At 44.1% G+C, this 15,102-nt stretch overlaps 2 protein-coding genes across 5 annotated transcripts in view; one reads left to right on the top strand and one right to left on the bottom strand.

Annotated features, from left to right (window-relative positions):
- Positions 1–5,447, top strand: part of itsn1 (intersectin 1 (SH3 domain protein)) — a 53,036-nt gene extending 47,589 nt beyond the window's left edge. For all 4 annotated transcript variants that reach the window (XM_036544823.1, XM_036544822.1, XM_036544821.1 and 1 more), the window contains 10 exons: positions 306–412; positions 649–832; positions 936–1,034; positions 2,072–2,239; positions 2,673–2,885; positions 3,123–3,244; positions 3,488–3,570; positions 4,120–4,203; positions 4,712–4,885; positions 5,146–5,447. In XM_036544823.1, coding sequence (XP_036400716.1) covers positions 306–412; positions 649–832; positions 936–1,034; positions 2,072–2,239; positions 2,673–2,885; positions 3,123–3,244; positions 3,488–3,570; positions 4,120–4,203; positions 4,712–4,885; positions 5,146–5,294 — 1,383 coding nt within the window. In that variant the 3' untranslated portion in view covers positions 5,295–5,447. The remainder of the gene's footprint in view (positions 1–305; positions 413–648; positions 833–935; positions 1,035–2,071; positions 2,240–2,672; positions 2,886–3,122; positions 3,245–3,487; positions 3,571–4,119; positions 4,204–4,711; positions 4,886–5,145) is intronic.
- Positions 5,448–9,492: 4,045 nt separating this feature from the next.
- On the bottom strand, positions 9,493–13,301 carry atp5po (ATP synthase peripheral stalk subunit OSCP). Its single transcript, XM_036545400.1, has 7 exons — positions 13,237–13,301; positions 12,854–12,904; positions 12,275–12,385; positions 11,796–11,925; positions 10,306–10,418; positions 9,973–10,059; positions 9,493–9,730 (listed from the first exon to the last, which is right to left on the bottom strand). The coding sequence occupies exons 1-7, from the start codon at positions 13,261–13,263 to the stop codon at positions 9,620–9,622; spliced, it is 630 nt and encodes a 209-aa protein (XP_036401293.1). The 5' UTR covers positions 13,264–13,301; the 3' UTR covers positions 9,493–9,619.
- Between the last annotated feature and the right edge of the window lie 1,801 nt (positions 13,302–15,102).

Genomic DNA, 15,102 nt, shown 5'->3' with positions numbered 1-15,102 from the left:
TATGTGGTTTAAACATAACAGTTTTATAGCCCTGATAAATGCCTTCCACCCATGCAGCAGTAAGAACCTGTGCACCATGCAAATTGGCCACATTACTAGCATGTCTGTAAAACCTTTCCCATAATTTGAGAGGTCAGTCTGCTTAAATAGGAAATATAGGCCCAAAAGACACGTTTTCAACACCATCACAAAACATTTTACCAACCAAGAAGAAAACATTCTACAACAATTTGGCCGTACTTATCTTTAAAATGTTTGAACATTCAAGCAAACATTTATTACATTTTTTGCCGCGGTGTGCCCAGGTGTTCCAGAAACCGTTGCTGGAGTCAGAGCTGCTGACAGAGAAGGAGGTGGCCATGATCTTCGTCAACTGGAAGGAGCTCATCATGTGCAATATCAAGCTGCTCAAGTATGCCCCCTACTGACAGTCTCCCCACATTGCGGCCAATCCTGTCTTCATCACCTTTGTTATTTAGCACTATAGCTATATATCCCTTCATAAACTCTCACTCCTGGTGTCTTTGTCCCCCTCCCTCCCATTTCCCTTTGTATCCCTTTCTTCCACCCCCCCCCCTTCTCACACACCGTGTATTCTCTCTCCTTCTTTTTTCCCCCGTTCTCTTCTCCCTCCCTCCCTCTCCCCAGGGCCCTGCGGGTGAGGAAGAAGATGTCGGGCGAGCGCATGCCGGTGAAGATGATCGGCGACATCCTGACGGCGCAGCTGCCCCACATGCAGCCCTACATCCGCTTCTGCAGCTGCCAGCTCAACGGCGCCACCCTCATCCAGCAGAAGACCGACGAGGTGCCCGACTTCAAGGAGTTCGTCAAGGTAGAAAGACCGGGCGGGGACCTGTTGGCTCGGATTGGCTCATGCTCTGTGGGGGTAGGTGTGAGGTCATGTGACCCGTGTTGTGCTGTGTCCTCTGTTTCAGAGGCTGGCCATGGACCCGCGCTGTAAGGGCATGCCGCTGTCCAGCTTTCTGCTCAAGCCCATGCAGAGGGTCACGCGCTACCCCCTCATCATCAAGAACGTATGTGTATATGCACACACACACACACACACACACACAAAACCCCCTCTTCATCAAGAACGTATGTGTATATGCACACACACACACACACACACACACACACACACACACACACACACAACCCCCTCATCATCAAGAACGTATGTGTATATGCACACACACACACACACACACACACACACACACACACACACACACACACACACACACACACAACCCCCTCACCATCAAGAACGTATGTGTATATGCACGCACACACACACACACACACACACACACACACACAACCCCCTCATCATCAAGAACATATGTGTATATGCACACACACACACACACACACACACACAACCCCCTCATCATCAAGAACGTATGTGTATTTGCACACACACACACACGCACACACACACAACCCCCTCATCATCAAGAACTTAGGTGTATATGCGCACACACACATACAACCCTCTCATCATCAAGGATGTAGGTGTGTATGCACACACATGCATATACAAACACATGACCCCCTCATCATCAAGAATGTACTGTATGTGTACACACACATATGCATCATCAAGAATGTATTCACACCCACCCATCATCAAGAACACACACATACACACAATGATACCCATAATTTTGTATGAGATAGCTCATTCTGTGTATGTAGGGTTTTGGTGTAAAGGAGAAGTATAATTATAATTATAATTATAGGCAGATTGGATGCAGTTACAGTATGTGACATAAATGTGCAGGCAGATTAGATGTAGTTGCATTGATAGTTAGTTTCATTTGCAATAGTTGCAGTAGCTGGAAGTTAGACCTGCCAATGTAAATCCCCAAATTTTAAATCCCCATACAATAGATGTTCTCAGAATTAAATGCAGTCCTGTGTAAGCCCTGCACTGTTACTGTGAGCAAAAATAAATCCATGTAAAGCAGGCATTGCATGATACTATTGAATATTTAGTTCCCTGTTCGTGTTAAAACAAACTTTGTGACCCTGTCTGCTTGTGACCTGTGGTGCTGTCCCCCTTCCCCAGATCCTGGAGAACACACCCGAGAGCCACCCGGACCACAGCCACCTGAAGCAGGCCCTGGAAAAGGCCGAGGAGCTGTGCTCACAGGTCAACGAGGGTGTGCGGGAGAAGGAGAACTCGGACCGGCTGGAGTGGATCCAGGCCCACGTCCAGTGCGAGGGGCTGTCTGAGGTACACACACACACACACACACACACACACACACTCACAAAGGTGTATGTACACACTCATTCAAGCATATATGTCAAACACACACTAGGAACCTACAATCACAAACTTACACATGTACACTCACACGCATCAACAGAACACTCACAAAAGTTTACTTATAGCTGCATTCATAGATATATACGTACACACATATAAGTACACACATATTCACATGTATAGATTCCAGAAACATGCTTGATTTAATTTGTTTAAATAGAGGCCTGAGATTTGTAAAATTGCCACTAGGTAGCGCTGTTAGTCATATTTGCATACTGTCCTTGCCAGTTTTTCAGCTTTAATAATATTTTTCTTGTACAGGTTGCAGGAGCTTATTGATTAACCAGTCAATTAATCAGTAATGGAAAATGACCTTGACCTTTTTTCTCTCTTGCAGCAACTAGTCTTCAACTCCGTGACCAACTGCCTGGGGCCTCGAAAGTTCCTGCACAGCGGCAAGCTCTACAAGGCCAAGAGCAACAAGGAGCTGTACGGCTTCCTGTTCAACGACTTCCTGCTGCTCACGCAGATCATCAAGCCCCTGGGCTCCTCAGGCTCCGATAAGGTCTTCAGCCCCAAGTCCCACCTGCAGTACAGGATGTATAAGACTGTGAGTGGAGCTGCTGAAGGTGTGGTTAGGGCTGCTGGGGGGGGTGAGGGGTGATGTCAGAGTGGGGGGGGGGGTGTAGAAGCTGGTCAGGAGCTGAAATAACTCTAACCACCCCTTTTAGGTTTTGTGGGTTAGCTCTGAGCATCTGCTGTGCCCTTGGATACAGGGCACATGGAAACCTACCCTAATGCCTTCCCTCTCCCCCTTGCCCCCTACCCCTGTCACCCCCCCTCACAGCCCATTTTCCTGAACGAGGTGCTGGTCAAGCTACCCACCGACCCCTCAGGGGACGAACCGATCTTTCACATCTCCCACATCGACAGAGTCTACACGCTGCGGGCCGAGAGCATTAACGAGAGGTAAGAAGCACTGCAGCCCACCTCCCGATGTAGACTACGCCCCCTGTCCCACATCGATGGCGTCTACCCTAAGGGAAATGCCGTGTACTGCACTCATACAGCAAGGGGCGGGGTTGCGTGTATAAATGTTCAGAAGTAGATAGTGGCCCAGAGCTGAGCCTAAATTATATTTCAGTAATCTAATTTAATCTAATTTGACCCAGTGTAATGTGATGAACTTGGTTGCGGTTGCTTGTGCTTCAGGACAGCTTGGGTGCAGAAGATCAAGGCAGCGTCAGAGCTCTACATTGAGACGGAGAAGAGGAAGAGGGAGAAGGCTTATCTTGGTGGGCATCACATGACGTAAACATTTTTTGATCGTTCACGCCATGGACATTTCTTTATTTAAATGTATTGCTGTTTGAAGTTCATTCACCTCGGAGCCCTATGGCTCGGGTTCAAAACCGGCCATGTCATAGGCTGACAGTGACTGGGAGCATTTTGTAAGGGATAGGGGTGGGTAGGCCGGCCAGGGTTTCCTCATCTCACCGCTCTCAGGCACCCTGTGTTGTGTCAGGCGCCCGCAGGTTGCTTGGATGACATCAGTAGAATAGCCTCTATCCTCCAATAAGCACTCGCTTCACTGCGGTGCGCTGTGTGACTAGTGGTGAGAAATCTACCTCTTGGCTGCGTCTGAATACATTGGAGGATCCCATTCATCTCGCTGCAGGGTTTTGTAAAAGGAAAAGAAAGATAAAAATGTTCACTCTTTTCGGGGCGAACATTATTTGAGTTGAGAGGTTTGTGAGCTTGCTACATTATTCACATGGTTGCATTACTTTTGAGATATACTGTGTCTGGGACATGCTGTTGACACCTGTGTCCTTGTGGTGCAGTACGGTCCCAGAGGGCCACAGGCATTGGGCGACTGATGGTCAACATCGTGGAGGGCATTGAGCTGAAACCTTGTCGTTCCAACGGTAAGGCTTCTGCATGTGACCATTGCCTTATTTAGAATGAAAGATACCTTAATGCAGGTTGTTAACCTGTCTAGTCAGGTTGCATAAGTTAACTTGTGGTAGGGCTTGAATAGTGTTACGCTCACACTCACTGGCCTGGGAGTGTTGTTAGTCTGGTCTAACACTTGCTCATTCAACTTGAATGAATTTACTTCTGTTCTTTTGTGCTGGAAGTCGTTCTGGATAAGAGCATCTGCTAAATGAAAGTAATGTAATGTAATGTTTAATCCTAAAGATCTGGAATACTCTAATGATCTGTTTTCCAGGGAAATGTCTAAGGGCTATTTAAGCCTCAATTTGCACTTTAAGGTCTGAAGGCCTGTTACAAAGCACAATTTGAATCTGTGTTTCTGGCAAGAATCCTGCTCTGTGATATAACAGTAGAGTATAAGTCTGCCATGTAAGTCAGGCAAACGATGTTACGTAAGAGTTGCTGTCATGTTCCACGTGCATATGCCATGCCTCCCAGGGAAGAGTAACCCGTACTGCGAGGTCACGATGGGCTCCCAGTGCCACATCACCAAGACGCTGCAGGACACGCTCAACCCCAAGTGGAACTCCAACTGCCAGTTCTTCATCAAAGACCTGGAACAGGACGTCCTGTGTGTGACGGTGTTCGAGAGGGATCAGTTCTCCCCTGATGGTCAGTGTGTCGGAACGTGCCCACGAATACACGCACGTGCGCGCACGCACACTCACACACACACACACACACATGCTGGGGATATGTTCTCGTCTGATGGTCAGTATGTAGGAACTTGCAGATGAATAAACACACATACACATCCACACTATGCCCACACACCAAACACCCTCTGGCCATATGCCAAATACATGTACAGTTTGGCAGATTCTGCCCAGTGCAGAACATGCAGGCGAGGTGTTTCTCCTCTCTCCCTGCAGACTTCCTGGGCAGAACAGAGATCCGACTGGCGGACATCAAGAAGGACCAGGGTTCCAAGGGCCCGATAACCAAGCGGCTGCTGCTCCACGAGGTTCCAACTGGTGAGATCGTGATACGGCTGGACCTGCAGCTGTTTGATGAACCCTAGCCCGCGCTCCCGCGGGCCTCGTTCTCTGTCGTCTCCGGGTCCCAACATTCCGATTTGGGTTCCGAGATGCTCCCGACTCCCCGCCTCAGTGTTCTTAATCCCTGTCCTCGTGTCATAATCCCATTTGTACCGCCTCCAGTGATGCGTGTAAGTGGTCGTGTGTGTGTGTGCGTGTGTGTGTGTGTCTGTGTGTGTGTGTATGTGTGTGTGTGTGTGTGTTTGTGCCTGCAAAAGCTGTTAAGGTCTTAATGAATGACAATGTATGCGTTCTCCATATATTTTAAAATTATTATTATTATTATTATTATTATTGTGAGTAATGTATTATTTTTCTCATTGTGATGACACAAGGATCAGACTTTTGTCAGAGATTCTTTGCTAGAATCTTAGTTACTGTCTTACAAAGTATTTATTTATTCTGTTGTTCAACAAAAGCAGTGAGGACACATGTATTCACATACTGGAGCTGCCATATTCTACTGCATCGTTACCCAATAGCGTCAAAATGATATGTCTTCATTTACAATCAACAGTGTGGAAAAATATTTGTATCACAGATGTTATCATCTGTTTTTCACTGTTCTCCATGAAGAAGCAGGTTGACACACAAAAATGTATGTGAGCACTATCAGTAAAGTTTACAGGAGGGGGAGTTAGTTTTAGCAAGCAACACCCAGGTGATTCATGAAGAAACATTCCAAGAACCCAAAACTAATCTACTATAAAGCTTGGTCTTTTTTTTAATCCCTCATAAAATCTAGTCAGATTACTCAAAGCCGTTTCATTTGTCCTTTAACTGTGCTAATTCACTTAACAGAGAATGATTGTATTTGTTGAGGCTTGCAGAAATTATTTTTATGTATCTGTTCATTCCTCTTCTGCTCTTCTGTTTGAGATGTCCTGCCCTCTTCTCAGAAGAATGGAAAGCACAGTAACACAGTTGGATTTACACAGACACCGTATTCAGATATATTTAGAGTTACACTAACATGCTTTTATTCACTGTTACCGTTGCACTGTTACATTTGGATTCATTGTCATGCTGTTAACTTTGCACAGTGAAACCTGCTGGTGTGCAAAAACAGCCCAGGGCAATTTTTACAGCCTGTTTGCCCATTGATTATTTACATCATATTTATTCAATTTCGAAACAGGAAGGTTTTGAAGCAGGGTATTTGAATGAATGTGTGAGTGGATTGTGTAGGTTTGCGTTTGTACCTTGTAGTTCTCTTGCAATTTTAAAAAAGTGGCCATGTTTGAGTGTGGAACTATGTTGATTAATGCATTGCACTTATAGTATGTAGGGAAAATATTCAAGGTTTTGTGGGGCTTCACATGGCAGTTATAAGGACTGGTTATGTTAAAATCGTACAGCTGAAAAAGGACCAAGACCAATTGTGCATCCTTGGCTGAACTGATGGTGTGGGGGTTGTGCACGGTCTTACTCTTTGCTTGTCTTTAAAACATTTGTTAAAGTACGTAAAGGAAGTCTTATAATCAGGGTAATGAAGTGAATAGGTACAGGATGCGTACAGCTTGTTACTTGGCTATTTCTTCTAATAACTGAAAAGTTTTGTTTTATGATAACAGGAGACACAAGGTCAAGTTTGCTTGAGAACAGGTTTTGTGGACAGAACTGCTTGACAGTTGTGGGATGGAACATCAGTCTTATGTATTTTTTTCAACATTCCACAGGACTGTTTCATCAGGGTGGTGTGTGTGTGGACCTCCCTTATGTTGGATTCTAAATTTTTACCATGTTGCTCTCCTGTGCAAATGGTGCTGACCATCTGAGTCTTGCACAAGTTGCTCACACACAAGCACTGCGCAGATGAAATTATGTCTTTTGTTGATCTGTTGTTTTGGTCATTCCAGTTGAATGGGAAACATGCATTGGCTTGGGAGTGTCAGTTTTTTCCAATGCTTTTTGAAATGCATAAAAAAACAGCTGTGACTGCTACATAGAGTAAGGAAATGACTGGGTAATTTTATTCCTGGTCGAATTTGCAGTGTTTATGATGAAAAATTAACCGTAGAGATATTTTTGAAAGGAAATGGTAGATTTATGAGAAGCTGTATTTAACTAGAACCACTCTACATTTCTCATACTGATTTATATGCATGAATAGGATATTTTATAGAAGTTTTTTATTTAATTTCTTGGAATAAAACGTTTCATATCGCAAAAGGTATACTATTTAATATACAGTGCTATATTATAAGACTCACATTTCTGACTTGTACTGGAGTTTACACCATATTTTATTGTAGCCTGTTGTGGCAAATTTTAATTTTGCTTCATCCTTTGAAATACATACCAGTTTTTTTATTTTAAAAGATTGCACTGTGGTATTCGGGAGTTTGCTAGGGTGATGTCTGGTACTATGAAGTTTGTTTATTAACTGATATAAACCTATCTTCAGAAATGTTGACTTCAGGTCATGTTTTGCTGTCATTCACTGTAAGCAGTGCATAGTACTGTAGCTGCAAATGTTCACCAAGAAATATTGTATATATTTTGGGGGTATTTCCCTGTTCAAGGGAACAGAATGCTGAATTTCTTCAAATAATCATTTTGATGTAAATGAGGTAATTTTGAGGTATTGTACATACACGAAAACACATTTAATAAAATGATGCGTTGCAGAGGAGCGTAGTGATGAGGTGGAATGGAGAGAGGAAAGGAATCACCAGCCTTGAGCTGATCACCGTGCAGTGAGCTCAGTATAAGTTATATGTACTGCATTTGTCTCCCCCATTACTCCTCTCACTCTGTGTGGCTTTCTGTCATTAATCACAGGCCAGAATGTCAATGGTACACCACAGTAACAGCAGATATGACAACATTGCCTGGATTCAAGCTTCCCAGAGCTCCTGGTGTAGATGTAGATGGAAGCCTCATTTTGCTTTTTTTTGGTATTGTAACCATCCATTATACAAGATGGAGGTGAAAAACGGTACAGAAGTTGCCTGTTGTGGATGTTGACATTGTTCCCGCGGTTCTGCTCTGGCCTAAAGAGCAGGGAAACTCAGAGGGTGGCTGTGCTGGGGTAGGATGCGAATGGAGACAGCTTTTGCAGAGCCTGCAAGTAACTGTACCTGTCTTTACGTGACTATCCTGTGTGTGTACATGTATGTAGGTAGACTGTGTGTGTGTATGTGTGTGTGTGCGCTACAATTGGATGAATGTGCTTTTCAAGACAGCTTTGGATGGAGTGTGTCCTCGAACCCTAGTTCTCAGAAAGGGTCTTTCTCAGAGACTCAGAGACAGTGACAGCGGTTTGGCTTTTTTCCTCTCTGTGCAACTCCTCCAGGCACCTCCCTCCTGCCCACACACCTGCTTTGTACAGTCCTTCCCAGTATTGCAGTCTCCCTCTTTAACCCCCAACTCAGTAAGCAATCCTTTATGTTTAATTGAGGAAGTCTTAGCGTATATCAATTGCAGTGTGTGGTTCTGGTCAGGTAATGATGACCATTCATTAAAACAAAATGAAGAGTACTTATGACCATTGTAATTGTATAACAATGTATTATTGTTTAAAATGTTGAAAAAACATAATGCGGAAAAGAGTCAAGTGAAGAGCGGTCATCTTATCCTACTTACACTCCAAGGGGTGCACAAGTTCGCCTGTATTATTTGTAATTTGTACAGTAGCTCGATGCCATTGTATTTCTCCCTTCCCTCAATGTCCACAGAGAATTCCTTTTTTCTTTTTTAATGAAGTCCACGTGTCAGGTCCCTGGTACTAAAGACCACATGAGCCTCTGGATGTGCAGTACTGTATTCTGTAAACCTATGGAGAACAATCTCATTAAAACAAGTCCTTTCTTTAACATGCATGTTGTCAGACTGAGTTTTGTCATACATCAAACAGCCGTGACCATAACATTGTACACTAAGCAGTTCACCCCATCCTACATGATAGAAAGCCTAATTTTGGTAATTATTGGTTATTTTTTAAATGAGGAGCCACTAGTAAAGTATTGACCTCAATCAGCCCTGATCTAGAGGCGTATGAGTGCTTTTATCAACTGCACTGTTTGAATGTGTATTAGACTAAATGAAATCCCTTACATGTGAAAACACAGATGAAGTGCCTTCATGTACAACTGAGAACTCTGAACCATATCATGAGCTGACAAGCAGACAGCAATAGCGACGTATACAGTATAAGCCATTAAGACAAAGCACGCAAGCTGTTACATAATATTTATTGAACAAAAACAGGTAGACAGGGTTTACTGTTCTTGCGCAATTCTGAAGCCAGGCTGCAACAAACATTAATATCCCAGTCTCTATTCTTCCCTTTCTAAGTCCACAGGACTTATGTCTCCCTGATGATTTTGGTCAGCTTCTGGATCTTGGACTTGGTGGACATGTCCACATATTTGTCCCCAATGCTGACAATCATCCCACCCAGGATGGAAGGGTCAGACTATAGAGAGAGAGACAAAGAGAGAGACCTTTACAACACTGAGGGGAAATGGTAAGAAAGGCCACAGTTCAAGTTCAAGCACTTCAAAAAATAAGTTTCATGGTTAAACATATGACCTGAATGTATGACTGCATCCGTACTTAACAGTCACATTCAGTTAGGAAGTGCTGGTCACAGGTATATCCTGCTCACTACAGAACCCCAGAGAAAGCCCTCTCTCTGCTTCAGCTCTCTGTTCCCACCTTAGTCTCCAGCTTGAGTGTCTCCCCCTTCTGCAGGAAGCCATTCAGAGCGACCTTCAGCTCTGCCAGACTGGTCTCATCCAAGGGCTGTGTTAAAAACAGACGAACACAGACAAACGTAAGACACAACCTTGTAAGACTGCAGTCACAGCATTCAGTTATTTCAAATGTTAATGCCACATGCTATGCACAAACACCGGTTGATTCAGTAATGTTGATGCTCACACCCTCCTGTGTCTCAAGTCTATAAACAGTGTAAGACCTAAAATGCTATCTGCACATGTGGATATGTGAGTGATTGCGTGAATGATATGTGGGTTTTGTACACCCTACCTGGGCGGTAGTGACGGAGCAGATGACCTCCCCACGATGGGCGCTCATCATCTTGCCGAAGGCGGAGATGACATCAGGGGTCAGGGTCAGACGACCATTCTCGGCCAGGACGTCTGAGGAAAAAGACAGACAGAAAACCAACAATGACCAACGAGAGAATGAAATGAATTAAATGACATCCCTTACATGTGGGATGAAAACAAAGAAATGAGCAAGCATTGCTCACGCTGGCTGTGGGGACTGATGGCCTTTTCACCCTCTGATGATGTCATTACTGCAGCAGTAACTCAGTTACTCATCCCATCACTCATTCAAGTCCACAAGCCAGTAAGTAAAGGGCACTACAGTTTCTAGGCCTGCTTCAAGTCTCAGCCACCAATAACTACCACACTGAAACACATAAGGTCTGCTTTCATCCTAGTCCTGCACATTAAAGGGGTGCTTCCTCAATACTTCCTAATGCACTACTACAAACTAGGGCTGGGTGATATCATATCATATCTCGGTATTTTTAGGCTGAATGGCAATACACGATATATTGCAGTATTTTCTACAAAGTGGGCTAAATGTTCAGTTGTAAGTCAAAGCCACATGTGAGATGTCACAAGCACTTTTATTAAAGCAGACTGTGATCAATATAAATCGCAAAGTTGGTTTCCTTCAGGTTTCCTTCAGTTTCAAAATATACAGCTGCGAAAACATGTAAATGAAAAATTATATCGGCAGTGTGGACTGGCGCTGTGTCTCAGTCCATGCTGCAGGAGAACTTGTGTGATCGAGTGGGGCCGGGTTTGCGCGCAGACGTAGAGGGAGAGTGGGGGTGGGGTTGCACGGAGAGTGTGACGGTACGCTTCCATTGCAACGAATTTCGCTTCGTTCTCATTCAGGTTGTATGGGGGCGAAATTCGCTCTGATTGGGCGAAATCAGAGCAAATCTGGCAAAGCAAGCGAAACGGAGATGGTGAATCCCCAACTTTATGCAAATGAGAACCATGTGAGAACCAATCAGTTCAGCGTGTGATGTGTTTGGTACATGATGTTCTGCTACCTAATGGTGTCTGGTGGTCCCATCACATTTCAAGCCATTATATGACAGGACCACCAGACACCTTTCGGCCTTCGTTGTCCCTCAGTGGTGGAATGAACTTCCACACTCCATCCGATCTGCTGAGTCCCTCACTATCTTCAAGAAACATCTGAAGACAAAGCTCTTCCTCGCTTACCTGAACACCTGAAACACTACCACCTAGAGCACTTTTTTACGTCTTAATCTTTGTTTTCCTTAAAAAAAAACTCAAAAATGGTTTCATGCACGTATCTCTACTAGCTAGCTTGTCTGGCCAACTATTGAAACTTGGTCATGAAGTACTTCTAATATTGTTGACTCCTTACACGGGTATTTGCTATTTGCATTGTACTCTGCCTCACTTTTAAGTTGCTTTGGATAAAAGCGTCTGCCAAATGAATAAATGCAACGTAATGCAACTTACTAATGAGGTTGACAGTGATGGGGGACAGCTTCTCCTTGGTTAGAGCATCGCTGAACGTCTTCTGCTTGACGCTACGCTTGACATGGGGGTTCATGACGATACTTGACAGCTTGGGGTCTGCGATCAGGCCCTGCGGGTGGACAGAGGGTGATGCTGGTCAGTCAGTGAAGTCTCCTAGATAATTCCTCAGCTCCACTGCACACCGCAAACACAAAACTGGGCTCATTCAGATCACTGTGTAGAGTAACTGTGATACACCCAGCCAAAGTGACCTGGGTACATCAAAAACACAGTCCGTGACAATAGCTGGGTATAGCAGAGACCCAATAGATCTTACGTATCAACATTATCTCAGGTGACTTATGAAGCAGTGCTATCCATTCATGTCAACTGAAGCTAGTTAAGCATACAGCAACCCACCAGTGGCCAAAATCCAGAGGCGAAAAGCACCAGATCATGCCTGAAATGGGCAAACTCACCGAGACAACGCCCAGCTCCTTCTCCACTTGGTCCAGCTTCTTCTGCTTGCTGGCTGCCGAGTACAGGGCGGTGGCATAGCGGCCCTCCACTCCATACACCTGGATGGGCGGCTGAAGAGAGGAGGCCTTTACTCCGAGCATGCATTATGAATGAACTTTCACCTATGCAATAACTTCCATTTTCTCTGGGTGGTCATGTTGGTTTTAAACCATTTTTTGGAGGAGTGAATCTAAACATTCAGCCAATCCCCTTGCCCTAACCCAATCCAGGGTGGACCAATAAATACCTGCACAATGCACAATATATTTCAACATTTAAATGTAATGCTGTGCATGGACCCCGCCAAATACATGAGTGAAATCTTTCAGACTCTGGCTGTAACCTTTCAGCATGCAATGGAATGTGAAGGGCATGCCTGACCATGTTTGCTGTTATGTTTTTGCAGCTGATAACCACGTGAATCCCTTCAAGCACTCACTAAATCAACGGTGTCGCAGAATCACTCGGACGAAAGGGATTGGGAAACAGTCAAATTGATGGTGGGGCAACACCGACAATCATTCGCCTAGTTTTCTTACCTTCACCAGCTTAGCGGCTGGCCTGCTCACCGTGGAGCTGAACTGACGCACCTACACGAGAAAGGGAGAAATTACGGACCGTGAAAACATGGCATATTAATTGCAAACAATGTCTTTGCTACATTGGTTCAATGAATGCACTTCTGCAAAACCCAACTGCTCCAGGTTCATTAGAACAAGCACGGCCTCTGGTATTACCTAACATTAGATAGCTCGTCAGTTGCAAACTGCAATACTGTTGCCCATTGAGTAAATTCAGTAAATAACGCCAGACGAACTCTTCGAGCATTGCAACCTCTAATTTTCTTTATTTTTATTTGGGTGCCACATAAAATGAATTAAATTCGTGCGTCTGGCATAGCAAAGCTTTCAGAATGTCATACCTGCAGCCCCAATCTAGCCGCTGCCATATTCTCCGGCAACCGTGTAGGTCAAACCCACAGCGCAGGAACGGATAAAGCGCCAGAAAGGCTGCGGAGTTCTGGGTATTGTAGTTTCGCGCGTTGGCTACTCTACCCGCAAAGCACAATGGGAGGTGTTGTTGCTAGCGGGAGCTAGCAAGCTACAGTGGAAAATTACTTCCTCATCGACGACCGAGGGATGGAACAATGCTTCAGTGGAAATTTACTGACCTCTAAAAATGGCTGACATTAGTCTCTTGGAGTCATGCAGTGGGAGAAAACTTTATCCTCCTCAAGGACTGAAAAGCGCCTGCTTATTTAACCAGGCAGCTCGCTTGGCACAGATTCTGTGCCGGTCGCTGGCTGTAGCTTGCCATCGCTGTTACCAAACAGTTGTGGGGAGTATCACAACATATAGAAATTAACAAATGGCAAACTTTATTAATTTATTCTGTTGCAAGCAAGGTAACTCGATTCACGAAAACTGAAAAAATCAAATAAAAAAGTCAGATAAGTAGGCCATAACGACAAATCAACATGTGGATTTCGTAGGTGATTTGCAATCTATTAATTTTTCCCACGTTAGCTATATCTATACACTGTACGGCTAACAATTAGTGCGGTTTTGTTGGCACGCAGTAAGTTGTCTACATGGCGGGTGTGGATCTGCTAACACGGAAATTAGGAAACATCGCTGCCTGTGACTTACGTTACATTCAAATTAGTCATCGAATTCCATATGGCAATCAGTTTAAGTCGCGTGTTCCTGCAGCCTAGTGTCTGATAGCATCGTCAACTCAGCCTAAACATTGAATAAATTTCCACGACGGAGAGTGCATAAAACGGAAGCTTCTTTCTTCTGCATGCATAACAAAACGTACTACATATAGTGGAATACTGCAGAAGACAAACATTTTGAGGCATTGTTTAAAATGCGTAACGTATTAATGCGGTTAACAAATGTACTTTAATATTATGTGTTATTACGTGGTTTCATGAAGACAGACATATTTTTAATCCAGGGTGTTGAACTGTAGGCTATTTGAGAGTGTACCGTATTGACAATAGACATCGTCCTATTTGGAGGCGAATGTAAAAATATGTGACCAGTTCCCACTTAAGATTTGCTTAAGACATTTACCTGTTTCTGAAAGATTCATGCAAATCATGCATGTATCACAAAATACTGCATTCCACTGTTTAACTGTTGATGGCACAGCATGTTATCTCAGCAGAAACATTCTCTGACACACTTTTTGTGCAAAAACAGTTTGCACGTGTTTTCACTTGGACCAAGGTCAGCCACTGTAACTCATTGTCCTCATTAACAGAAATGAGAACAGAGACACTTAAGGATGATGCTTATACCAACGCCACAGAGCATGATAGTCGTACCGTTTTGCCGCCCATTTCACAGCGTGTTCATGGCAATGCTTTTGCAGGCTTGTGTGACATTTGACTGACTGATGTTCAGGATTTAATTGCTTGCCTAAAATTTTCTTTTGATCATGTACAACAGCTGCCCTGAAGGTTTTGTGACATTTCCCAGCAGCTTTGATTGATGTGATCATATGCTAAATCTTTTTCATTGTTTGCCAGGTATGTTTGTGGCTGGGAGGAATCTAAATAATGTGGAGCAAGACTACACATATTGACACCCCAGTATTGAGCAATATAAACTCGATGCACCGAATGGCCGTGTTGTGAAGGGAGACAAAAGACCTGGCACGTACTTAGGGTTTGGTTTTGGATTGTTGCAGTTGTTAAATAAAATAACTGAAACTCATATGCATGGGTGTGCACGCAGACAACAAATTTTATGACAGTGCATACATTTCAAATGACTTG

Source organism: Megalops cyprinoides, chromosome 14 (assembly GCF_013368585.1).
Source record: "Megalops cyprinoides isolate fMegCyp1 chromosome 14, fMegCyp1.pri, whole genome shotgun sequence".
NCBI classification, from domain to species: domain Eukaryota; kingdom Metazoa; phylum Chordata; class Actinopteri; order Elopiformes; family Megalopidae; genus Megalops; species Megalops cyprinoides.
Note: the sequence above shows the minus strand (reverse complement) of the source record. Positions and strands in the feature narration are given on the sequence as shown.

Excerpts from the sequence above, each read along its gene's own strand:
- atp5po (XM_036545400.1), bottom strand. The coding sequence starts at position 13,263 with ATGGCAGCGGCTAGATTGGGGCTGCAG. Across the intron at positions 10,419-11,795 it reads CATCACTGTCAACCTCATTA|ACGTCCTGGCCGAGAATGGT; the intron begins GTAAGTTGCATT and ends CTTTTTCCTCAG. Across the intron at positions 9,731-9,972 it reads CACTCAAGCTGGAGACTAAG|TCTGACCCTTCCATCCTGGG; the intron begins GTGGGAACAGAG and ends CTCTCTCTATAG.